Source organism: Filicampus tigris, chromosome 15 (assembly GCF_054856515.1).
Source record: "Filicampus tigris isolate MCC_2025a chromosome 15, RoL_Ftig_1.0, whole genome shotgun sequence".
Classification (NCBI taxonomy): Eukaryota; Metazoa; Chordata; class Actinopteri; order Syngnathiformes; family Syngnathidae; genus Filicampus; species Filicampus tigris.
The window spans coordinates 3,420,694-3,446,244 of record NC_141231.1 but is presented as its reverse complement, the minus strand read 5'-3'; the positions used below and the strand labels follow the sequence as shown (position 1 = coordinate 3,446,244).

The 25,551-nt window shown below is 39.4% G+C and overlaps 2 protein-coding genes and 1 long non-coding RNA gene across 3 annotated transcripts; 1 reads left to right on the top strand and 2 right to left on the bottom strand.

Annotated features, from left to right (window-relative positions):
• The first annotated feature begins 53 nt into the window (after positions 1 to 53).
• On the top strand, positions 54 to 16,068 carry LOC147135161 (uncharacterized). Its single transcript, XR_015089767.1, has 3 exons — positions 54 to 135; positions 4,771 to 9,449; positions 14,234 to 16,068. It is a non-coding gene; the product is annotated as an uncharacterized LOC147135161 (long non-coding RNA).
• On the bottom strand, positions 245 to 5,355 carry LOC147135162 (uncharacterized). The gene is made up of 2 exons (XM_086052967.1): positions 4,475 to 5,355; positions 245 to 2,668 (listed from the first exon to the last, which is right to left on the bottom strand). The coding sequence occupies exons 1-2, from the start codon at positions 5,069 to 5,071 to the stop codon at positions 2,513 to 2,515; spliced, it is 753 nt and encodes a 250-aa protein (XP_085909093.1). The 5' UTR covers positions 5,072 to 5,355; the 3' UTR covers positions 245 to 2,512.
• Positions 6,402 to 25,551, bottom strand: wdr91 (WD repeat domain 91). The gene is made up of 18 exons (XM_086052965.1): positions 25,323 to 25,551; positions 24,074 to 24,210; positions 23,315 to 23,494; positions 22,883 to 23,089; positions 22,221 to 22,304; positions 20,858 to 20,967; positions 18,094 to 18,268; positions 17,777 to 17,953; positions 17,458 to 17,654; positions 15,040 to 15,094; positions 14,850 to 14,945; positions 14,597 to 14,691; positions 14,204 to 14,357; positions 12,942 to 13,050; positions 12,647 to 12,759; positions 12,432 to 12,539; positions 6,895 to 6,984; positions 6,402 to 6,773 (listed from the first exon to the last, which is right to left on the bottom strand). Exons 2-18 carry the CDS (start codon positions 24,194 to 24,196, stop codon positions 6,609 to 6,611), a joined length of 2,238 nt encoding a protein of 745 aa, XP_085909091.1. The 5' UTR covers positions 24,197 to 24,210; positions 25,323 to 25,551; the 3' UTR covers positions 6,402 to 6,608.

Genomic DNA, 25,551 nt, shown 5'->3' with positions numbered 1-25,551 from the left:
CAATAAATAAAAAGTGACGTCACGCGTAGGCGTGCTCCCAGAAGTATTTATGAGCGGACTACAAGCTCACGTTTTAGTGCTCCCACCCAGGCTTTTTAAAACGCATTTGTCCAATGGGTTTAGGCAGGCTTTCTGGTAAGACTATATTGTTTTTATTGGATATGCATCCTCAAGTGCTGTACAAATAAAATGTATGTGTTGTTTGGTCAAGAAAGATAATGCAATGGATTCGATGTAAAACAGATTTTCATTTGAAATGCTTCACTTTATTGTACTGTGTGAGAATACAGTAACCACTACAAACATGGTTTGGTCATCAACCAAAAATTGTATTAATCATGAAGCTGTTTTTAGAAAGCAGGCTGGTTTTCAAAGTTTTATACAGAAAAAAAACCCACCAGAAACACTCAGAAAACATATACACAGCAACTGATAGTACATGTGACAATGAATAAAACATTCAAGGCCTCAAAATTTCAGGACTGAAAAAGATTGACGCTGCTGATTGAACCAAAATATTTAGTCCAGTTTATCTCAAACTAATATGGATTTTGACATTGTGCAGATACATGATAAGTTAAATGTGCAGTGGGTAAAATAAAGCAAATCAATCTCAAACAAAAATGTCATGAATGATTAAAAAAAATCTTATTAGAGAAAGTATCAGTTTAAGCACACAAATACATGAGCACAAACAGTGTGAGGGAAGAGCAGGTGCCATAAAAGAAAATGTGCTGAATCAAATTAAATTACCCAGTAAAAGTTCTGTAAAATTTATGTTTAAAACAAAAATGCCAACAATGACTTTTTATTTATTTATTTATTTTTACAATAAATAAAGCTAATACATTCATTGGCTTTTTTCTTTAACATGGTTGTGTGTCCAATTCTTAGATGGATCCTACAAAGTGGACATGGGACTGCAATTAATTTTTTTTTTTTTAAATGACCAGATAATTTACAATTACTTTATCTGTGACAAATAATGAGCCGTTGGCCTCACAGTCCAAATCATTTGTTGTCAAATAACTACTATTGTCAGAAACATACAAAATATATATTTTAAAAAAAAATCATTCAGATTGATTCCAAACCGATGAAAAGTATGTTAAAAAGATGCCCCTTTAAGGACTCTGTATGAAAAAAAAGCTACAGAGCCAAATGTAAAGTTATGATTTATATGCCTGTGGAAAAATACATTTGTACATTGCAGGCCAAGTTTTTTGTTATTTTTTTTTTTACACAGACTTAAGGAACAAAAAACAAACATTTTGTCCAAGTAGTGTACTCATGTCCTGTTAATACTGCAGGTTCATCACTGATTCACACGCACACACGCATTCAAAAGATAATTGCAGCGAAGCTCTGCAATGGACTTTTTCTTCATGATCATGGGCACATGATCTATTATCTTAGTTTTCACACAGTAAAAGAACTCAATCTCTTTGTTTACACAGATGACTCATTTTGAGAGGTTAATATAATGCAACACTGCAGTACTCTTCCATCTGGTAGATGTACTGTAAATCCTCAGCAGCAGTGCTGGGATCAGTTCCACTGGCAGCTGCTGATTCCTTGATGTGAATGCTGATTTACAGGCATTTAACTTTTAGGCAAGCTTCAGCCCTTTAGTCACAGAGACTTGAAAGCCCGGCAAACCTTAGTGTGGCCGACAATTCATTTAGAACGCATGAACAATTTAAGTGCAGGGATTAATCTAAATGAAGTTGCAAGAAAAATAATTGAGAATTTCGAAATATGAAAATTGCCAAATTCCAATTTCCGCAAATCTCTGAAATCTCAGTGTAGTTCTGGGAGTCTTAGGCGGTAAAAGCATACAATACAAAATATGTAGTTTCAGGCAGCACTTGTGGCTGAACTAGGTAATGACAATGTAAAATCATTTTATTTTTTTAAAAATCAATGTTTTGGGGAAAAAAAAAATCAATTTTACCCCAAATAACAGTATGCGCGTGAACATTTGCATAATACATCCACTTTAACTTGACTTCAGATATCTTCAAGCGATAGCTGATTTTTCTACTGTCATGGGAACAAGCACCCTTTTTAGACTTTTAAATCAGATCAAGGAGCAGCTGTCCCTATACAAATATGATTGTTCTTATTTACAGAAAACAACGAATTTGGCATCATTCTTGATATTAACTACTTGAGACATTGGGGGAAAAATGACCTCTAAGCTTTTCTGTCTTCACTTTCAGGGTGTGCCCGATAAAAAGAAGCAACACATCCATGCTTTTGCAGTCCCATTTCAGGATCCACTGCTATTGCAGGATAAGCCGGGTCACTCGTGTAAAGTTCTCCCGTACCTCCATGCGCCTTACTGGTGCTTGTTACCAATACCAGTCTCAATCGCGACAGATCATTCATCATGAAAACCCCCATATTCACGTGTGACTTGTTTTACAAGTGCTGCAGGAGAAGACTAAACACTGTACAAAGTTCAATTTCATTGAAATTCCACATCGTACCCTTCGCTGCATGGCTGAAGCTATTCCTTCACTGTTTCTTCTTCTTTCGCCTCGTCTTTCGCCTCCTCCTTCTGCTCCTCTTCTCCATCGCCACCCGAAGCCTCAGCCTTGCCATTATTTCCTCCATCTTGATCCGCAGGAGCCACATAATCCCCCTTTTTTGATTCTTCCTCATGCTGAAAATAAAAAAAATTCCTGTGTTACTTTGGTTTGTTTTGAAGCATGTATTCTATGTCCTTGGTATCCATCTTAAGGTACTTTGTCTTCACTAGTAAGACAATTTAGCACACAACTACTGTAAAACATAGGAGGCACTTCTAGAACAACTGTTTTACGAGTATTTTTCCCACTACTAATTAAGCATTACCAATAAACTACTTTGCTGCAATAGCAACAAATACTAGGCCCAACCAGTACCCATGTCACACACTAGTGGCCTCCTCGACCATACTAGTAGCACCAAAAAAGCCTCACTGGTACACGGGCTCCCTTCAGTGGTATGCAAAAGAATCAATGAATTAAATGTTCAAACTGCGCAACATATAATACAGTGGCTTGATCTTTTTTTAATTCAGTAAAGTACATTCGTAAAGTGCAGTCCAGTTGTATTTAACTTTTAGGTTCACATTTGCATTCAAACGGTAAGTCAACTAAGTAAAATATTTTCTTTACGATATATTGTATTCACCCCCACTAGTCCAAACACGACATCCTGATTAATGTTGAGTTTGTGGAATATGAATGAAGCAGCAAAATCTACCCGTTTGGCTTTCGACTGAAAATGACATCACATTGCCTAAGGGCTAAGGTAACACGAACAACCAATCACGCTCACCTGTTTTCTGGGTTTGCTTATGTGATGTTCGCAAGCTGAGCCTTTAGACCCTGTGATGTCATTTTCAGTCGACAGCAACTGGCAAAACGGCTGCCCCCTGAGATGGATAAAAACGGGTGGATTTTTCTAATTTATTCATACCCCACAAGTGCATATTAATACAGTGTTTTAGACTATTGGGGCCACATAAAACGTATTATTGTAAAGAATTTTTTTGACTTCACTTACACTCTAAACTTTTAGAATGTTGACAATTTTTTTTTTCAATTTAGCTTCAATGTGGAATACTATGGAAGCGTGGAATTGCCAATGCAGAGTAAACAGTGTGTGCAATCGTATGCAGGATTTTGCTTAGGTATTTTTTCCCCATAATGCTACTGGGTATTGACTTGCTCATGCACATATTTGTGGCATTCTGGGAAAAATGCTACGTTTTTAGCATTTGGCCTACAAGTACATTCGAACGTATTTGTCAGTCAAAATTGTCTACTCCACATTGGCAGTTCCATGCTTCCGTACAATACAATTGAAGTGAATCGTTATTTACTGAAAATAGTTGTCCACCCGTCCCCTCTTCATTTCTGCCTCGCTTTAAATGAACACTGGTGCCTACTGTATTTGAGTGGCGATCATTGTGGTGAAACTCGGAAGAGTTAAGTATTTTTTTGAGGTGGCACTTTATGTATTGTTTGATAACCACTGCAAAAGGGTATGTATTTGATATCTTTAATATCCAGCTATATGTACAGGTTCATGTACTTGTACTGTATGCTTGCCCTCACTATAGGCCAACGTTGGCATACTAGTAAGCCAACTACTGTACATGTTACTAATGGGCAGATGTCAACTACAGCAGTTTTGCCTCAATAGTAACATACAGTTGTCTTTGTAGACTTATGCCAGTAGTTCTCTATCCATTTCCCGTATTGCTTACACTCACCAGGGTCGAGGGTGAGCTGAAAGGGTTTATAATTGTCTTAACAATGAAAGAACAGACAAGTATGTAGTTTGGGCTGGATAACAAGGATATTGAACGAATGCTCAAACGGTTTTCCATAGTGTTAAAGCGGCAACGTGCAAGACGGTTTTGGTTTAAAGTAACACCACAAATGTCAGAGTATACAAAGGCATTCCACAGGTGTAATACCTGTTTTACGCGGCTCCTCCTCCGGCTCGGTACGCGGGCCTTCATCCTGCGCGACAGCGCCAGCAGCTTGTTGTGTCTCTGTCTTCTCTTCGCCTTCTCCTCCTCCTCTCTCCGCTTCTCCTCTGCACGGTCCGAGTCCGAATCATCCTGTCGCTGAACCCGGCATCTCTTCCTGGGCTGCACCATCCTCTTCGGCTGACTCGTAACCTCCTTCTTTCCCCCATCATTATCGTCATCATCGTCGTCGTCGTCGTCTTCATCGTCATCATCATCATCATTATCCCGCTCCTTCGCAGTGCTCGAAGACGAGGATGTTTCGTCGCCTCCCAGAAAAGAGCGCTTTCTACGGGTCACAGAGCGGCTGCCGTCGCTGGATGTGGCTCCGGAATCACTCCTTTGCCACTCCTCCTGGTCACTGTCCTCCTCCGGGGAGCTATGGAAGTCGGACTGGGAACCGGACGACGAGGAGGAGGAGAAGGAGCCCTCGTCACTGTCGTCCAGGATGGAGGCAGGCAAACCAATCTGCCTCTTCTTGGACAGGTCCGTCTTGGTTTTGCGCATCGAAGCGAACATTTTGCGCTTGTACAAGCTCTCCATGTTTGCACACGGGGCGGGAGACCAGTGACATTAAACAAAAAGACGAGTACGACAGAGTTCGAACAGGCTAACCTCACCCGCGCATCTATATATAAGCGTATAGCTGTTCGGTGAAACTACACTACATCTGAATTCTTAAAGTTGCGCAATAATTTGTGTTACGTTACTTGCAAAAAGCAGCTGTCACTCGTTATGACTTACAGCTCGATTAAATCTGAGAGCGTCACATTCCCTTACTGCTAGCACTGTTATTGTTGTGCATCACACTTCTTCGCTGCAAAATATAGACGAGCGTTAGAGCGCCCACAAGCGGAACATTGTCGCATCATAACAAAGAACCGTCAATGTGAATAAAATCTCTTTCATTATGTGAATAACAAATTCAATATGTCAAAATCAGTGACGTTAGTAATAATTGATACACAGGCTCCCTACATAAGTGGCCATCAGCACGTGTTCGTCTACTGCAGGGCTACGATACTGTATAATTACAGATTAATTTAATTGGACCTTTTACAACTTTTGAGTGTGTCCAACTGTTCAATGTTTCAGTTGTTTTTGCACAACTTTTGCTGTTCTTTAAACAAGGAGTTCAACAGCAGGTGTCTGATCCAGGAAACGACCAATACATTTCAAAAGAAGTCCACTTCTATGCCTTTCTGTGACTCTTTCAGTCTCCCTATCGTTGCAACCTGCCGATGACTAGCTGGGACTCAAAGATCAGTGGCTACTTCCCTCTGAGAACATATTGTTTGAAGCCTCAGAATGGCGATGTCTTGGTCTCCTGATGTCACAATTGAACAGTATGATGACTGGTAAAATACTCATTCTTATTGATCAAGGAAATGTATTGATTGATTCATGGACCAAACATCAGATGTGAATTCTGCTGTTCTACTTGTTAGAGGACAGTGTGCTAAAAAATACCAAAATATTGAACAGTTGAACATGTGCTGGCAAAGGTTTAGAGAAGGCTAAATGAGGCTACCCTGTAAAGATAATTGTGAATTTAAAGGTTCATCCTGAAATTTCATCGCCAAGTCAAATTTTCACTTTTTGTGAGTAGTGTACTTCTGCGTTAAACTGAAAAATATTAACAAAACACTTAACTTTCATCACAAAACAAGACCAAAGAGTTGGCTGATTCCATTCTTGGTTGCTGGTCAAGCATGTAGTGCTTAATCTTAATTAGGCTCACAGATACACCTGAGCCAAACCCAACCAAGGTGAGCCAAACCCTGGACGTAGTTGTTGCCAGCCAATAGCACAGCACATATAGACACACATTCACAACTATGGACAATTACAATACTACGTAATAATTTCAAAATTGTCATCTTCTTGAGACTCCATTTAGACTTTAATATTGTACTGACATGAACGTTGAACAGGTTTGTATCACATCATGAAACTGCTAACATTGACATCTGACTCTTGAATAATCTCTGTAAGGAAATTAATAATCTTTTCAGTCTATTCCTCATAATGTATGTTGTGTAACTCACACCACTCAAGTGGGTAGAACTCAACTTATGACTCAGGACTTCTGCGCAAGGAGCGTGCTTAGTTTGATCTTTCCGTCCATAGAGGCAGTGAGGCAGGTTCCACAGTCTAAAGCCGAGCACCAGTCAACTGTCACCACTGGTGCTTTGTGTCCACCCAGGGACAGCAAGCTCTCCAGAGCAGGTTCTCCATTAGTCAGCTGGGCAGGGGGGAGGTGCACACACGAAAGAGAGAACCATGGGACGCTTGATTAGATTTCATGTGTTTAACATCGGTTTTCCAATCCAAAATTGTTTGTGTGTGAAAGTAAATGTGTTTACCTTGTAAATGATCCCCCCAGAGCTTGAACAGGTCAGGACATGTTGTCCTTCTGAGTCAAAGGTGAAGAGGCGACCTCGGGGAACCTGGACCTGAGAAAAAAAAAAGTTAATTTATATTTAATTGGGTTCCCCACAGGGACATACTAGGCCCGGGAATTTGAGATGGAGAGGCCCTGGTGTGCAAGGCCAAATATTTTTTGTTTCTTCTGCCATATGGCGAAGCCTGGAACACTAACCAAAGAGCGGTGACAGTGATTTTAGATCTCATCATTTTTGTAGTACAGTCTAGCTTCAAGTTACGAATTGGTTCCGTGAGCCTGTATGTAACTTGAAATGTTTATAAATCGAGGTAATATTTCTTATTGAAGCGAATGGAAATGACACTACTCGGTTCCAGACCCAAAATTAAGTTATGCTGACCCTTTTTTTAACCAGTGCGTGGTTATATACAATTTGATATAAAAATAAGTGAAAACACACTATTATGACGGGAAAAACACTTCAAAAACATGATAAGTATTTATTATTCAGTAACTTTACAGGATGAGGGGAGAAAGGGGAAGAGGACAATAGCTCCTCCATTAAAAGATTGTTCTTCCATAATAACAGAGAGTATGTGTTTCAAGTGTTTCTTATTGTCTGTTTCTTTTGTGATTCATTGGTTGATTTTGCCATACTATACTAATTCAGGAAAACGTGTCTTTTTCTGTTTAAAAATCATAAAGAGGGATATCATATTGTAATGTAATATATTAATTCACTACAAATTGCTTTTGATCATTTGAATGTTTTTTTTTAATTACCTCACTCACACTATCACCAGCGAGTATTTTCTCATTGGTCTGATCATTTTTATTAGATGGATGGATGGATGAATATTTGCAAAAAAAGTTTTATCGGTTTGAACATTATTTTGGCATTCAGTTGAAAAGGATGAGCACATGTTTAACACAAACACTCCAACTTCACTGGAATTGGTGTATGCTTCTCATCTTAGTTACTGTGGGTGAAAAAGCTCCTTAAGAGAACCTTGAGGTCCTGCTGAGGCAAAGCTTCAGCTTTGCATTTATTACGAGGGATCTGATGTTTCACAAATTGATGACAAAAGTGTTGTGTCATGTGAGAGTCAGCCAAATGTGAAAAATGAGCCAAACAATCCTGAGGAAGCTGTCCCAATCGCAATCCAAAATATGAATACCAGGACTCAGGACAATGCAGGTACTGAACAGCCAAACTGCTTAGCTACAAATGAAATCAGTTAAATCAAGAAATTATGGTGCATCAGACACTTCGTACAGTTATGCAAATGTTATTCCAGAGTTCGTGGTAAAACAACAAAGTCTTTCCAGTTTACCACCAAAACATTGCTGTCTTCAAAGGGAACATAGACTCTTTATGATGTCGTTTGAGTATGAAAGGAGATTAAAACCGAGAGAAGCAAGGACCATCTACTTTATGGAGAAATACACATGCCAACAGCCCAGAGAGTTAATAAGGAGTTGTCTACACATTGAAACTGACCAAGGATACCATAGAGACAAAAAGGCTCCTGGTGAAACATTTCAGAAATTCTTACGCGATCAAGAACCAAAGACATCCATAATCCTCGTGTCAGAAAGGAGGCATGATAAGCCATTTTCACCACAACTGCCACACCATTGAACAACCAAGCTGGTGTAAACACAGAAAGACAATCAAAAATGAAGGGTGATTCCAGGTCAGTCAATGTTTTCACCAAACCCTGTCTCTTCTGTCAAGGTAAGCGCATCATGAACAATGGAAGAAAATGAAGAAATCCCTTTACAACGACTTTCTCCGGGGGAAGGGACTCTGCTTCAGCAGCTTTTCTGTCAGGTGAAACTGAAGTGCGTAGTCAGTCTACACAAGGATACGCCTGAAGAAAAAACTAAAGAGAACAGTGAAAGGCAGCCTGTGTGCAATGGCTTCATGGAAACAGCAAAAGTTGTGTGATAATGGCACCAGGGAACAAAAATCCAAAAAGAACGACAACCACAATTACGCATGAGCTAGATTATAGTGATCATGTAATAATGTGGCAGCTGACACAGCATCCTTGCCACTGTTCCAGTCCAACTAAAGGTCAAGAATGGCACCAAGGTGATTACCTCATATGCTTTCCTAGTTCAAGGCAGTACCGCTACCTTTTGCACAGACAAGTTTATGGATGAACTCAGTCTTTGTGCAAAGAAGCTGCTTTCTTCTCACAACAATAGGAGAACAAAAGACAGTTCCCAGCCATGTCATAACTTGGAAGGCCTGAAAGTGAGCTGCCTGGGGAGCTGCATGAAGTATTTTTCACGAAAGATGAGTTAACGTTCCACTCCAAAAAGACATGGACAGATGGCCTCTTCTCAAGAGTGCTCTGGGGCTACGATGGTGTCTCCAGATAGATCACTTCAAACTCAAAATCATCATTCAAGAAGAATCATCCCACCAGAAGAAACATCCTCTCCATCGTGAGTTCCATTTTGGATCTGTTAGGAGTGGTCCTACCTACAAAACAGATCTTTGAGCTGTGTAGACTAAAGTTGCCGGTAAGTTGGGATGACACAGTTCCACAGTCTGTTCTTGGTCTGAATGAAGTCATTAACAAATGTTTTTAGAATGAATCATCCTCATATATGTAATACATCTAGTGCTGTCAAGCGATTAACGTTTTTTAACTGATTAATCGCAAAAATGTACAAAATTGATCGCAATTGATTGTGTTTTTCAACTACATTTTTTTACAAAGCTTGGAACCGATATTTACATGAGTAAAATCTTGGAATTAATGTAAAAAAAATATCAAAGTATATTTCGACTCAGACTGTTCTAATAGCTTTCTTTGATTGTATTTGAATTTGGCTTTGCAAAGTGTGCAAATTTTGGATTTTTCCAATGAGCCGTCGAGCAAATTTTGAAAGTAAGACTAAAGGTCGTATAAGTCCGTCTTTGCGACAGTGACTCTTCTCTAAGTTGGCTGCACAGTGAGCAGAGGTCAGCTACAGAAAGTCATTAAAACAGAGTTAACTTTTTTTAGTGTGTTATAAAATTTAAATTAATCTCCATATTTAAATACTTTAACTTTGACAACCCTAATATATACACATACACAGTGGGTACGGAAAGTATTCAGCTCAGACCCCTTGAAATTTTTTAATTCTGCCATTACAGCTATAGTGTCGTTCCGATGCCATTTTTTGGCCCCGATACCGATTCCAATACCCAGCTGTGCGGTATCGGCCGATGCCGATCCTGTACCGATACCAGACTTCTGAAATAAAAAAAAAAAAAAAGAGATATATGAGCATTTTTTCTTGTAATTCTAAAGAGCTGCATACTCACTTGGATGTAAAACCATTGCTATCATGGCTTGGCCAGACTTATTAACCTTTGTGAAACAGGAAAAAATAAGAAATAATATACACGATGTATCTTTGAGAGAGATTGTGTCGGATTAATTACAAAAGCTATAGGACATTATTATAAAAGTTTGTTTTGAGTACTGTATTAGTGACCCATCGCAACAACTTCCGCTCCCAAATCCACTTTCAAAACCAAAAACAAGCAGTAGAAAAATCCAACAAGTTCAACTCCAAAATCCAAAATTGAGCAGGGTTTGTTGTTGCGGTCCATTCACTTTGTTCATGCTCGCTGCCGCTGCCGCCGCCGCCGCAAACTCTTGGTGCTTGTTCATATGTTTCGTCCTCAAATGTTTTATCAGGTTTGACGTATTGAACCTGGCCACTTTCGTTCCACCTCTTGCAACTTTCGCACCGCTAATTTTGCACCTAGCTGTTGTACTCGCTGGAGTATCTATGTTGAAGTAGTTCCATATTGCCGACATCATGTACCCCACTGTTTTCTTTTTTCATTCAATATGAAAAAGCAGCCCCGCCATTAGTAAAGAGTGTCCGCTCTGGGCCAATAGCGAACTTCAAGAAACGACTGTCCCAATGTGAGAAATGAAATCGGGCATGAGCCACAACATGCTTCCATTTTAGATGCTTATCGTCGCCGTCCTGCAAGAAAGGGAGATTTATATTCCATCCATCCCATCCATTATCTGTACCGCTTATCCTCACAAGGGTCGCGGGGCGTGCTGGAGCCTATCCCAGCTGTCTTTGGGCAGTAGGCAGGGGACACCCTGAATTGGTTGCCAGCCAATCGCAGGGCACACAGAGACAAACATCCGCACTCACAATCACACCTAGGGGCAATTTAGAGAGTCCAATCAACTTACCATGCATGTTTTTGGAATGTGGGAGGAAACCGGAGTACCCGGAGAAAACCCACGCAGGCACGGGGAGAACATGCAAACTCCACACAGGGAGGCCGGAGCCGGGATCGAACCCACGACCTCTGAACTGTGAGGCGGACGTGCTAACCAGTCGACCACCGTGCCGCCCGAGATTTATATTATATTAAGTAATTTTGTAAAACACGCCCAGACCCTCCAACTCTGTTGCTAACGCTAACACGGGTGTTAGGCTTGACAAAATTTTCCACAATGCTTCTGTTTGCATCATGGATGACCCAGATTACCACTATTGCGCACGTGCGTTGCACACAGGTATGCATACCATGCGGCCAGCAGGACACGAGGCATTTTTGAGGGAAAAACACAGCGCCAAATAATTAGATATATGAATAAAAGCGTCGACCATTAAAATTAATTGCCGACAATTTTAAACGTCGTCATGTTAGTAATCTAATCTTGGAAGGTCTCTAGCGTCAAGTAATTTACGCAATGTGCGTATGCAGTTTGTTTACAGCACAGACATGAGACAGCGGCAACGGTTAACATGGCGTTGCGAAACAATCCTTTTTTTCTTTTACAACGATGCGTATTTTAAGCAGTTTATATCGATTTCGTAGCGGCTGACTTGACTCATTTTCCAGACTGTGTTTGGGGGGTCAAACTGTTGCTTCTGACGACAACAATACATCGTTCTCCTGAAATAATGTTCAATCCCCAATTAAAAAACGTAATTACACTGACGCGGTATTGTACGGCGCTAGAAGCGCTAGCAGGGCTGGCAGCGCTCAAGTTAATAAACCAAAATGAATTTGCACAATTTGAAGCCGACAGCGTGACACAGTTGCCATTCCGACTGATCACTTTTTAAGAAAACAGGCTTACTCACTCAAGTATGTTGTTTTAGCCGGCAAAATTGCCATTTTTTTTTAACTCTTTTTATGTTATAACGTGGGATACTGGTTTTGCTATATTTTATTTTACTGGTGTGTTTAATGGAGTTGTCTCGTATTATGTATGTAATTTCATATTGTATCCAGCGGGGGTCTTCTCAACTTGGTTACCATTGGGAAAAATGCTCACTTCAGTTGGTGTGAGCTGCAGAGACACATTCTTACCATGTTTTACTTGAAGTTTACTGTTTCTGTTTAAAGCTGTATTTCAAAGCATGGACCAACTCAAGTGGATTATAAACAACCTACCTGGATAAATTACAGTAGATGCACAAGCTATGGCTCACAGCAAACTGCTCTAACTAGTGGGGTTTACTGTATACCTGTTTATATCCGCTGTACCCAGACAGGACAAACGGCCCAGTGGCGTCCTGAGGTATAACCTGCTCTGACTGCTTTACTCCACATCGATGGATGTTCCACTGGATGAACTGAAGATACAAAAGCAACCCACATCAATACACATCATTTAAAAACACAACTAATTTCTAAATGCACATTTAGGATCGTAAAACAAGATGTTTTAAAACAGCTTCACCTTGCCATCTTCTCCGATGCTAAAGACGGTGTTTTCATCGTAGCTGAACTCAACACTGTAAACCTCTCCATCATGTGCCCTCCAGCTCATAGCACTCTCATACTGCTGCATGTCTACAGAGAAAGAAAGAGAATTCAGACAGTCTCTACTTATAGTTTAGTGTACAATTAAGTGTATTTCACAGACTGCTTAGCAATTTAGTAAGAATCAAAGAGAAATTAATTTAATCATTTTTGCAGATGATTACACATTTTATATTTTAATCACCAAAATGTGCAATTTAAAAAACACTAACCAAAGAGTCTGATGACTCCATCTGCAGCTCCGGTTACCAACAAATTTCCATTGTGGTTGAAGGCTGTGCAGTTAATGGCTACTGGTTCAGGTTCCAAAGAGAATTGGAGCTAATTGAAAGACAGAACGGTGATTATGCTAAATGCGACAGAAAATGAATTCTCTAGTACTTCTACTCAACATGCCACCTGTGTCACCGATGTCCATTTCTTAACTCTTCAAAATATAAGTGTAGAATGTCATTTTAGGACAAGAGTAATATAGGGCAGACAGCAGTAATATGCAAGAACAATACCTTGACTCATTCACTGCCACCGACGAATTCGTCTTTTCATAGTCCAGCCATTAAAATCCCAGGAATTCATTGATATTTTTTTCAAATTTTCAAACCCTACGGTAAAAGGGGGTCTGAAAATGTTTGGCAGTGAATGAGTTAAAAATCCTACATTGCAGGTGCGTTGTCACTGCGTAGCCAATCGCGCCACACACTGGGTGTAGCTTCTTAGTCCAAAGCTATTGTTTAAATACATGTATTTTGTACTATTGTTTAATTCTGTTATTGTTCTATTTTGTTTCTTTGCTCTGTTCTGTGTCAAACTGCATTTCAAAAAAATATCCATAACAATTTTTGGTTTACCTGTTCAATGTCTGTTATTTAGTACACAAGAGGTTTATTGATATTTATTCACTACTTTCCAAATGGTAGACAGCAACTGGCTTCACTGTTGCAATAACTTTGGAGAGGAGTGTGCATTTTTATGTAATACTCCTTTTTTGAACCATTAAAACTCGCAGTCATACAACTCACAATAGTGACGAAGATGATTGAATTACGAAAGACATCAAATACATTTTCTAAAATATTTCTCCAAAAACGATTTGTGCAGTATTAAAAAGTTAAATGATGGCAAACATTAAGACTCAAGAAATAGATCAATTGAATTTCTATCAATTTTGAACAAAACAAAGGTCAAACATCCTCGTAGTACAGATAGTGTTCATGTTCCTGCATTATAAATTACCAGTACTATGTATTTGTGTGCGCGTGCAAACATGCTGTGGCGTCTTCTAATAAGACAACAAATTTAAGTTACAGCACGGTTCGGATTAGAATGTATCATTCTGCCTTTATTTTAGATTACAGCTGATCTTCCTTGGATAATGCCATACTGCATTGTGAAGATGAAACTACGGGTGTTATGCATGATTGAGCTGTTTACATTTCAATGAGCTCTTTCTTGATTGATTGATTTAAAGTCAAACCTGTTGTTTCACTGTCTTGGTGTCCCAAAGCAGCAGCTGTCCAGACACCTGCGTGGGGAGACGATGAGCAGGCTCAGCAAGTCCAGTTCTGTTGACAGCTGCAGCGGAACAGACAAAGGAAGAACCACTGGGACTGCAGGCCAATGACAAGATGCTGAGAGGGATATAAAAAAAAAAAAGTTATATGAGACAACTCAGTATGATGCATGCACCCCAATAACCACACAAAAACAATAATTGTCTTGAATTATAACAAATAATGTGTATTTCAATCACATCTTTATATTTTTATTTCAAATCATTATGCTGTTTAAAAAACAAAATCCTAAAGGTTATGTCACTGTCAATTGAACTAATTGTACTACAGTGACAAAAAGACAGACAGAGGTTTACCGAGGATGAGTTTCATCAATGTTCATCTCATATAGATTCTTCTTAGCTTCTGTATCATATAGCCGGACTGTGCCAACACCACTGCCAAGTAACAGCTAAACACACACAAAAATATCAATTAGTTTATTGAATGACATGAATCTCCTATAGGCAACAGGCCAATTATGAATGATAAAGTGAACGTTATTTCACATTTTGCGCCGTATTTGTGTTTCTATTATTTTCAATGTTTCTGTAATGTGTCTATTCATACCAATCTGTCAGGTTTGGTGGCCCACTCGAGGGAGAGCAGAGGAGACTTGGACATGATGGTGGCTTTGGTCTGCATGATGGGATTGAATGACCACACCTGAAGTGTGCAGGAAGTGCATGAGCTTGATCATGAGTTCAATCATTTGCGTCCATTATTTGATATGCCCTGAAGATGAATGATCCACATTTACCTTAATAACACCATCAACATCTAAACTGGCTACTCTGCGACCAGAGCAATCAACCCTAAACAAAAGAAGAGTTTTGACAGTTTAAGAATAGCTTTCAAGCGTGTTAGGGACATCCATGCATATATTTTCAATTCAAAAAACGTTTAGCATCAGTCCTGATTCATCCAATTCAGTGTTTCGGGGAGTTGGAGCCTACCCTAGCACTTTAAGCAAAAGGCAGACTACTAAACACAGTCAATCATGTGGTACATATAGAGAGAGAACCAGTCAGCATCTGTACCTGTAAGCACCTGCTTAGCGCACAGCGACTACTAGGGGGGCTCCAAGAGCAATTAGCAGTCAACAGCCCAAGTAAATTATTTTTATTTTTTAGGAGTGGTATTAAGGACAAACAAGAGTAAAATGAAACCGGGAAAAAAAAAGTTTTCAGTCTCAATTTTTTAACATTTTTACATAAAGTAAATTTAAAATTCAACTTTATACAAATTTTCTTACCAAATATGTCATCTTGTTTTCATTTTAAGTTATTTTTATACATGCAAGTAATTTTATTTGTTATTGTACTCAACGTAATCGGTCTTTGACAAACGATATACCGGTAATACACTTACAGTACTGCAAACACAGACGAAAGGCCTGGTTTATGAACAAATTGGATTACCCTTTTTTTTTAAAGAAAAATTACCAAGATTTACATACTATTTTAGATTTGCAAAGCATAGCATAGCATTGACACGCAGGAGGACAGACAGTCATCCCTTATTACAGGGAACCTAATGAATCTTTGTTTAGTACAGAAAGCGATTGTGTATTTCAGCTCTTGGCATCGACACATAGAAGGATCAGTTGTGGACCAGCTGTACACCCTAAATTTTGGAACATACATCGTCAGTGGACTTGGAGAAGGTGTTCGACCATGTCCCTTAAAGTGGACGTGTCAAGTCAACCCAAACATATTTTTTTCAAGAATATGTTCTATGTAAGCCCACTAGTTGAAACAAGGCATTCTGATAAATAATGTGTTTCTGGGATAAGAGTTAATACACCCATTTTTAGCCATACCCATGACAGTCGAAGTGACAGTCAGTCTCTGGGCGCGGCCATTTTTTCACTTATGTCGACTGAAAATGACATCACCCTGCTCAGGTAACGACCAATCACGGCGGACCTGTTTTATGAAGCTGAGCCGTGATTGGTCGTTACTTGAGCCCTGAACAGTTGTGATGTCATTTTCAGTCGACAAAAATGACAAAATGGCCGCCCTTTGAGATGGCTAAAAAGGGGTGGATTTTGCTGCTTAACTCATATTCCACAAACACAATATTAATCAGAATATCTTGTTTCAGCTTGTGGGCCTACTTTGAACATATTCTTTATGGTTTTATTACTGTGTTCTAAAAAAGTAGGGCCTTCATAACTCCTTTTACCGTATGAACCCTCGCAAGCTCTGATGTCCACAGGCATTTTAATCATTCTGAAAGTCAGGGCACACACACGGTGAAGCATCATTCCAGTTTTGTGGCCCCTATTCGTGGAATACCCTGCCTGAGAACCACAGGGCTGCAGAGAATGTTCAATGTTTTTAAGAACAGGCCCAATATCCTCTGTCAGGGCCGCTGCCTCAGTGTCCTGAGGTGTGTGTGCGTGTGCATCTGAGAGCAGGTGCGTGGGGAATGGCAGCAGCTGAGATCCATTCCTCCAAATGAAGGCAGCTCCTACTTAAGCGGTTCTGGGATGCAGACCACTTGCCAGATCGTCTTCGCTCCAAGTCGAGTTTGTAGCTTCTAGACCCCTTCTTGTCGTGTTTAAGAAATTGCAGTACTCACTGAGTCTTCGTTACCCTCTGGGTTACCCTACGCCGTGCTTCGACCCTCTCTGCTCGCCCACCTCCCAGCCTGCCTGCATCGATGTTGCCAGCCTCTTCACGAGCCCTCACCTCCAAGGGCTCTTTACTAAACTTTTGCTCACTCCACCTGCTCTTCTCCATTTCTGCGCCTGCGTTCTCTCCCCCAACACGCCACGTGACACCTTCACTTTTTGATTTAGTGTTTAACTAAAATCTAGTGTACTTGTCATGTCATGTCATCTTCCAAACCGCTTATCCTATACAGGGTCACAGGGAATTGCTGGAGCCTATCCCAGCCGTCAATGGGCGAAGGCAGACTACACCCCGAACTGGTCGCCAGCCAGTCGCAGGGCACACATAGACACTGTCACTGAGCGGGAATCGATCCCACGCAGCCCGCACACAACTCAGGCGTGTGTACCACTACACTATCAGTGGACCTTATTGTACTTGTCTATTTTATAAATACCAAGAACAGAGACTTCCGGAAAGTTACTGGAGTGAGTTGGAAAATTAGGTCATCGTCTGAATGTGAAAATTCTGTTGGGAGCGTGTGTGTGCTGAATGTCTACCTGCAGTGCATGATGGAGGAATGATGTTCTCCATATTCCTCCTGGCTAAGTTTGATAAATGGCTGTTCTGCTGATAGCCCGACGCCTTCTGCTGCTCCTCCTCCGTTCCTGCTGTTTGAAGAGGAAGAGTCCGGAGCTTCGCCAGAGGTCTCAATTGGAGGCTCCACCTCTCCTACCTCCCCCCTTTTGTCTTGTAACTGAAGAGAAACATTAAAACTGTTCTGTAATTACCATGTACATAAGATATAACAGCAGCTGTTTTTTTCTTTTTTTTGTGACCACAGCAAGACTTAAATTTCCCCGTGTAACTGTCAGGTACCTGTGGTTTCGCGAAAAGCTCCTTCCGCTCTTTTTCATGCGCTTGGATTTTCTTATGTCGTAAATGAGTTGGCTGGTTTGAATGTTGGAATTGCGAAGTTGACGGCTCACTAGTTGACACTTGACTGGGGGCTGGTTTGGCTTCTTTCACTTGGACTGCATCTTTTGACTTTGAAGACTAAGAAAAGGTGGTACAGATAGGGCACAGTGAATTTCAGAGTAATTATTCACAAACATGACATTCTGGAATTCAAATTCTGCAAATAGTAGCACCTGTAAAATTGTGGCAATTGAGTTAAAAGTATTTGGCACTTTCACCTGACTAGTTGGTTGGTCCTTTCTGCCGACTGCTGCCTGGTTTGGTGAAGATACAGAAGTTACCTGCTGCGCTTTCCCTCCAGGGGTGCGCCGACCTTGTGGTAGGAATGTCGAGAAGAAGTTCCTGGATGGTGTGGTGGCAACACTGACAGCCCGCTGGCTTGACACTAAGTCACTGAGAGCAGAAGACTAGGTCACCATTTGGGTGTAGAAAAAAAAGATCAAAGTAATAAGGGGATGAATCTTTTCAGACATTTGGAGGCGGCCATTTTGGAAATATTTTTGAACTTATGTTTTTATATTTATTTGGTGTACCATTACTTGTCGAAATAAACACTGACTGACCATTTCAACATGCAACACAATTCCTACAGCTACTAACACAACACATGTTTTGTCTCAGAGAGTCTACCAATAGCATAGACATCTAAAAGTAGCCAAAATTGGTACAACAACAGTAAATTTCTACCGCTCAAATATACACTAATGTATATTACCCATGTGGGGCTAATTACTGGACTTTTTGTCTTAGTAGTATCTCAAAAAGTTTTTTAATCGATTTATGTGAAATTTGTTGTATAGACACAAATTAATTTATTAACAGTTGATGATTATTCTGTTCACAAATTTTGATACGAGTCCAAATACAATTGTTTGCCCATGGCAGAGATCTGCTCTCTCATAATCCGGCCTACATTTGTATGTATTGTATGTATGTATGTTAGCCGAACTGAAAAAGTTAGGAATTTATTTGTATGAAATTTTGTTTAGCTGATTATCTTTTAGATGACTTGATTTGCAGGTATAACAGATGCTTTTACTAAAATGTGCAAACATGCTGAGCCGCCAGAATAGTTGCCCTTAAGACTTCGTTTTGAATACTGTATTCTCCAAAAAGTGTATGGATGGCTGAATTTCTTTGTATTGCTTTGGAGTAAACATCCAATACTTTCTGGATAGAGCTGGTCCTTATACAAAGCCAATCATATATTTTAGGAATAGGTGTTTTTTATTTATTGTTGCTTTGTGATGTGAATATTAAAATTTCAAGTTAATTTAGTGTCATGGTAATGGTGGTAGTTGCCAAGCAAATTGTCACTAGGCATGAACCGATTACCAGTTTGAAGTTAACTGTGGCTTTAAAAAGTCAAGGTTTCAGTAATCGCTAATACTGGTTGTCACTGATAATGAGCGCTTTTCTTTTTTGAGGGGGACGTCTAAACAGGTCACAATATGATTAGCTGCATGCAGAGTTGAGTAAAGCCGCTTTGAAGTTAATTGCCTCCAATTATTATTATTATGATTTTCCTTCACAGTGAGCAGTTACACACTGAGGAGGAGGAGGAGGGAGGGAGGGACCAAGACTAAAAGACACTGCAAACATGGATGTCTTTTTGGCCTGTGCATTGTCCTTAAAGAAATTGCACCAGCAGGTAATATTTAGCCCCAAGGACAACATAAGAATAAAAAAAAAAAAAAAAAATACTGAACTGTATCAGTCACTTTAGTGATCCATAATGATGTTGTTTTTAAAGAATTAACTGACCAAAAAAAAATAAAATAATACATCATCATTAAATGAACTGTTTATTTTGCAACCACAACCGCATCACAGCACAGTGTAAACACAGCATGTGACTTGTATTGGTCATTTAACTTAGTAAATAACTTAGTTGATAAAAACATTTTTGAAGTATTTCTGACGTAAACTGAAAATAATACAGTTTGCATGCTGCTGTAAAGTGCCTGAAACTTATTGTGAAATTGTGATTCAGAGGTACACGTATTTCTAAAAGACATTCTCGCGCAAAAGACCGACTTCACTCAACATGTTTTCTGGAACGAATAGTGCTAATACAGATTTGGTACCGTTGATGATTAGCAAATTCTGCTACATTGTGCTGACAAATCAATCACTGAAAAAAAGAAGGACATTTAAAGCGGAAGTTAACCCAAACAATTTTCTATGTAGGCCCACAAGCTGAAAAAAGACATTCTGATTAATATTGTGTTTGTGGAATATGAGTTAAGAAGCAAAATTCACTCGTTTTTAGCCATCTCAGACAGCTGCCATTTTGTCACTTCTGTCGACTGAAAATGGCATCCCAGTTGCTCAGGGCTCTGGTAACGACGAAATCATGGCTCAGCTTCAGAAAACAGGTGAGCTGTGATTGGTCCTTACCTGAGCCCTGACCAACTGTGATGTCATTTTCAGTCGACAGAAGTGACAAAATGGCCGCCCCCTGAGATGGGTAAAAACAAGTGGATTTTGCTTCTTAAAGTCATATTCCACAAACACAATATTAATCAGAATATCTTGTTTCAACTAGTGGGCCTGCATAGAACATATCCTAGAACAATATGTTTGGGTTGACTTCCCCTTTACCAACATCAAACATCTAAAATATTGTTTAACAGAATACTCATAAAAGTATAATTGACTCATGAATAAGCATTTGTTAAAACTACTCACATTTGAACTGCATGTTTGGTTGTAAAGAGCAAAAAGTTGATGATTAGCATTCATGTCAAAGTTGGCTGCCATTTGTCCATTTGACTACTTCAATAAACTTAAAACAAATTCTTAACATTCACCTTATAATTTAAGACCTAAATGCATTTTCATTATCTACCTTTCATTCTGTTCGGAGTCACAGGTAAGTTAAGACATTTTAGGGCAACGCATCAATACGATGAAAATTGAAAAAATAGCAGCCAGTTTTGGAGTCATACATCAGAAAAGACAGTGATGTTAGTGCCTCACAGCTCAGTATCTCCCAGTCGGTCCATGTTCTGAACATACAGCGGCAGCTTGTGATGGACCACCTCGTCTCCATCCCTCTGGTCTCGATTTTCTGTTTGCAAGGCGAAGACCTGGACAAGATGAGGTGAGGTGAGACAATAATAAATTCTTTAAACATGGACTTTGTTACCAATATTAGTTGATACTTAAAAGCAGAACTGGGCGTCGTCCCACCATCCCAGAGTTTCCGTCCTGCATATTTAATTGACCCATGTGGTCCCGGCCCGTCCCTCGTCGGCGACAGCCAATCGAGAACGGAATTTTAATGTCACATGCAGGCGCCGCACGAGCAGACGCCACCAAACGAAGAAAAAATATCACAAAAAACAACTAACACACATACACGCGCAGCGCCGTGATCGGCGAAATAAAAACAATATGGGGCACATGTCATTGCGTCTGTGGGACCACAAGGTACACAACACTCTTATTTTTAATTTTGTCCTTACTCGACCGCGTGTCAGGAGTGCGGCACCTGCGTGTGACGTGGTAACGTGGTGGTAAAACACAATGAATTATTAGTAACGGAACACAAACATCTTAGGGGAGCAAAAGTATCGGATAAAAGTTGTTATAACTAAATATTTAGTTGCAAGTACTTCGTTTGCAGTAACTGCCGTCAAGAACCTTCCACTTCTAAAAGCCCCCTAAATCCTTTGTCGTGATGTTTTGAGTCATTATTTTGCTGCATTATGAAGGATCGCCCCATTAGTTCGATTTTTGAGTCCATTTTATGTCAGTGAGAGCATCTCCGAATATTCCATGAAACTAAAGCCATGACATTATCTCCACTGAATTTCATAGTTAACCTTGTAGGGTTTGTTTATGAGCACATGCGTTTTTTCTTGAAAATGAATCCTTTTAATCATTTTGGTCGCGGTTATTCTTTGTCTCATCATTCTATAAACTCTAACTAGTGCCATAGCTCCATCTCTGTACCTCTCAAATTCTTGCCTAGCTTTCCAGTTCTTTTTGTTAATGTGTAGTTATCTTATTACGTACCATCTAGTGTAGCTTCTGTACGTTTGTTCATCAAGTCTTCCGTAAACAGTAGATTGCTACAGTCCTGCCCTCTGGAGGTTGTTGCTGATGTCACTAACAGTTGTTTTAGGGTCTTTTGAACTGCTGTTCTTTGCCTTGGTATACCTGTTCAACTTCTCTTACAAAAACAGTGGCTTCTTTCTTCTTCAGGTTGTTCCAAGTCAATGTACTTTGGGCTATGGCCAATTGACTCTGATTGATCGTTACTTTTACTTTTCTCTCAGCGTATTTCTCTGGTGACGACTGAAAAGATGGAAGCATTTATACATGGCCACGCACTTACCAGCTGACGAAGCTGCTCATTCTCCTCAGTGAGGCTTGTTGTCTTCTGGACTTCTGCATCAAAGCTCAGCAACACTGGTTGGGGTGAACCCCAGTTAAGGACTAAAAAGTACAGTAGCGCTGTGAGAACACTATGCTTCCTGATTTCATACAATTACAAAGACTACAAATTCAAGTTTGTGCAACAATTAATCTGAAATGATAGCGGTGATTTGCATTTGGCACATATTGCGGTGGGAAAGCATTCTTCCCCTTTCAATATGAATTATGCTAGAGTTGTTAGCAAATTCAATGTGTACATTAAGTACAGTACTTAGAACAAATATCTCAAAATCTGTGTAGTAGTAATTTGGGATTAATTTTCTTAGCGTGTGTCTTTTTGACTTTGACTATAATACTGGCCATACAGGAATCAATGGACCAAACTGTTTTTCTTTTGTATTGGGTTTGTTGCCAAAAATGATTGCGCCCCATCAATTTTGACCAGGACTCAAGTGCAGTTGGTCTACATTTGCCTGCATACAATACATTAGCTAACTTTCTCTTTTTAAGTTTTATAATTAATATACTGCTACTGTTGATGGCACATCAGTTACAGAAGTACAACAGCAATGTGTTTCATATAAAATGTCACTGAAAGGCTGGATTTGACTGAAGGATATGCATACACTGGAAGAGCACAGAAAGGAAGTTGTGCAGTGAAACCAGGAAGGTGTCAGACCACTGGCGGGAGAAATATGGAGCAAAAGCCGGGTTCTGTTCGGGTGCAGGAATAAACGGCAAGATGAACCAGTCTCGCCACTCAGGCTGACCCTGAAGCTCCATAGCCTGCTTCTGGAAAAATTCCTGAGTCTTCTCCAAGTTTCCTCTCTGGCAGGTTAAAAGAGCAGAGAAACCGTTACTCCAAGACTTTTAAAACTCATTCACTGCCACTGAGGAATTTACTTGTCTTTTCAGAGTCCGGCCATTCAATCCCAGGAAGTTCTTTATATATTTTTAAAAACATTTTCAAACGTCAGGGTAAAAGAGGGTCTGAAAATGTCAGGCAGTGAATGAGTTAAATACAGTCAAAATATATTTTTGCGTTTGTGTTACCTGGATGGTGTTTATAACATAGTATCTGTACAGGCTTGCTCTTAGTTTGTTCACAGTGGATCGGTAAACATCCTCCAGCCTGCAGAAAAGGCGTCGATCCAAGTAGAGCCAGTAGTCCTTCAGGCCAGACAGTTCAAAACTGTGGATAAACTGCAACAGCTGATCAATGATCTTGTCCACCTGGAGGAAAGGATTTTGTACACTATAAGCACACCCCAAATTATCACTCATCCTTTAGTATGATAAATTATAACAACATGGCTCAACAGAAAATTTTAATCAGAGATGCTTAGTGTCCCTAAATGTATTTTTGAAGCTAATTATAAAAATCTCTTGACTTGTTTCTAGCACATCGGCTTTTTTAGATATTTGCATTTTTTTTGTTTTTAAGTCTGACCTGTAAAAACTTGTGCAATAAGGATTTTACCATGTGTTGTAATTTATAGCTATGACATTTCTGTAAAAAAAAACACCATTTGCTGAACCTAAGCCTTAATTCATAAATATTACTAAATATATTACTATATTACGATTATATTATTATTAGGATATTATTATAATCAAAACCTGATGTGCTTGACAACAAACAAGGCCAGATCCAGAATAAAATATCTAGAAAGGTTTACTTGCATCTCTGATTAAAAAAATATTGTAGAAATATGTTGACCAGCAAAATAATAATAATATAATAATGATAGTCTACTTCAGCAAGAATGAATTACTAAATAAACATGCATAGCTGTATTAAACCAGCCATACCCTGAAGCCTTTCTCTTTGTCAGCTTTTATTTCGCTGTCCAAGTTTTTCAGAGTGTTGGTGAAACCACGATACAGCAGATAATCCCTCACGTGTTCATCTGTTCTCTCCACCGCAGAACCCATGGTGATCTGTCACCCTAGATGAAGAACAATAAATAAATAAATGTATCTGTATCTTTGTCTTTGTTGCATGTCCAAGGGAGGGTCACGTGTAAGTGGAGCCTATCCCAGCTAACTTCAGGCAAGAGGTGCTGGCTTGAACTGGTCGCCAGTCAATCGCAGAGCGCTAACATTCAGACCAATGAACAATTTACAGTCTAAAATGCAAATGCATACATTTACTGACCTAAAATGCAAGTTTTTTGGAATATGAAAGGAGAAAGAGTACACACAATTTGAACATAAATTTGAACATAAACTGTAAATGCATGCACTGCATGCACACACTACATATAGTTATAGCACAGTAGGGCTGTGCAATTAATAGAAATCGTATCACATTTACGATTATTACACTCCATGTTCACAAAATTGGCATCATCGTAAAAAACAATTATTAATATTCATTTATATCCAACACACTATGTTATGTTTACACAAGGAAATAATACTTGAATGTATAGCTCACAATGATTCTGATTCTACTACATTTAATTAGCTCAGAATACTTTGAACCATGTCATTTCTTTAGGTACAAGATAAATATTTCAAGAACATCGTTATCACAATATTCAACACCCATATCGCATATCTTTCCAATATCGTGCAGCCCTAATAGCTAGCTCGCTGGCTTCCACTGTATGTGCAGTATCTTATATTTGAAAACATGACTGTGACTCCCATGTGAAGCTGAAGCTGTCCATCTTTCCTCACTATTGCATGATAATACAATGTTAAAATTTTCAGCTGGGGGTGTTTCGCATAGAAGACGTGACTTTCGGCTTTTCTCTGCCACGGTCGCACAAACAAGCCACTCGCATGATTTGTTTGGCACACTATTATTTATCATTGCATAACATTCCAGCATCACTGCAAAAATTTGACATGGTCAAGATGTAATTTAGAACATCAGCAAACACATCACAACTCAAGAGCGTTATGTGTTGTTGTTTTTTGTTCAACAGAGGAAGAATGCCAAGAAAGATGCTCATATTCACATTTAGTTTTGGTGAATCAATTGTATGCCGAACTGTGTGTACATTTTAAATAATTCTGAAATAAATACGGCGATTCCAAAACATTAACGTACCTTTTAGCACGAGACTTTCTCAAATTCAACAAAATCTCCAGCAGTTCCTCTGAGCAGGAACAACGTATGCCACTGTGCAAAAAAACGTTGAAACCGGAATGAGTTTAGTGCAATTATTGTCTAAAATACATAGCAGCATTTAATTCACATACTGTGAATTTTTTATACTACATACATTTATCACATTAAAAGAGCAAACTTCCTGTTTTTGTCTAACGACAGTCATGTG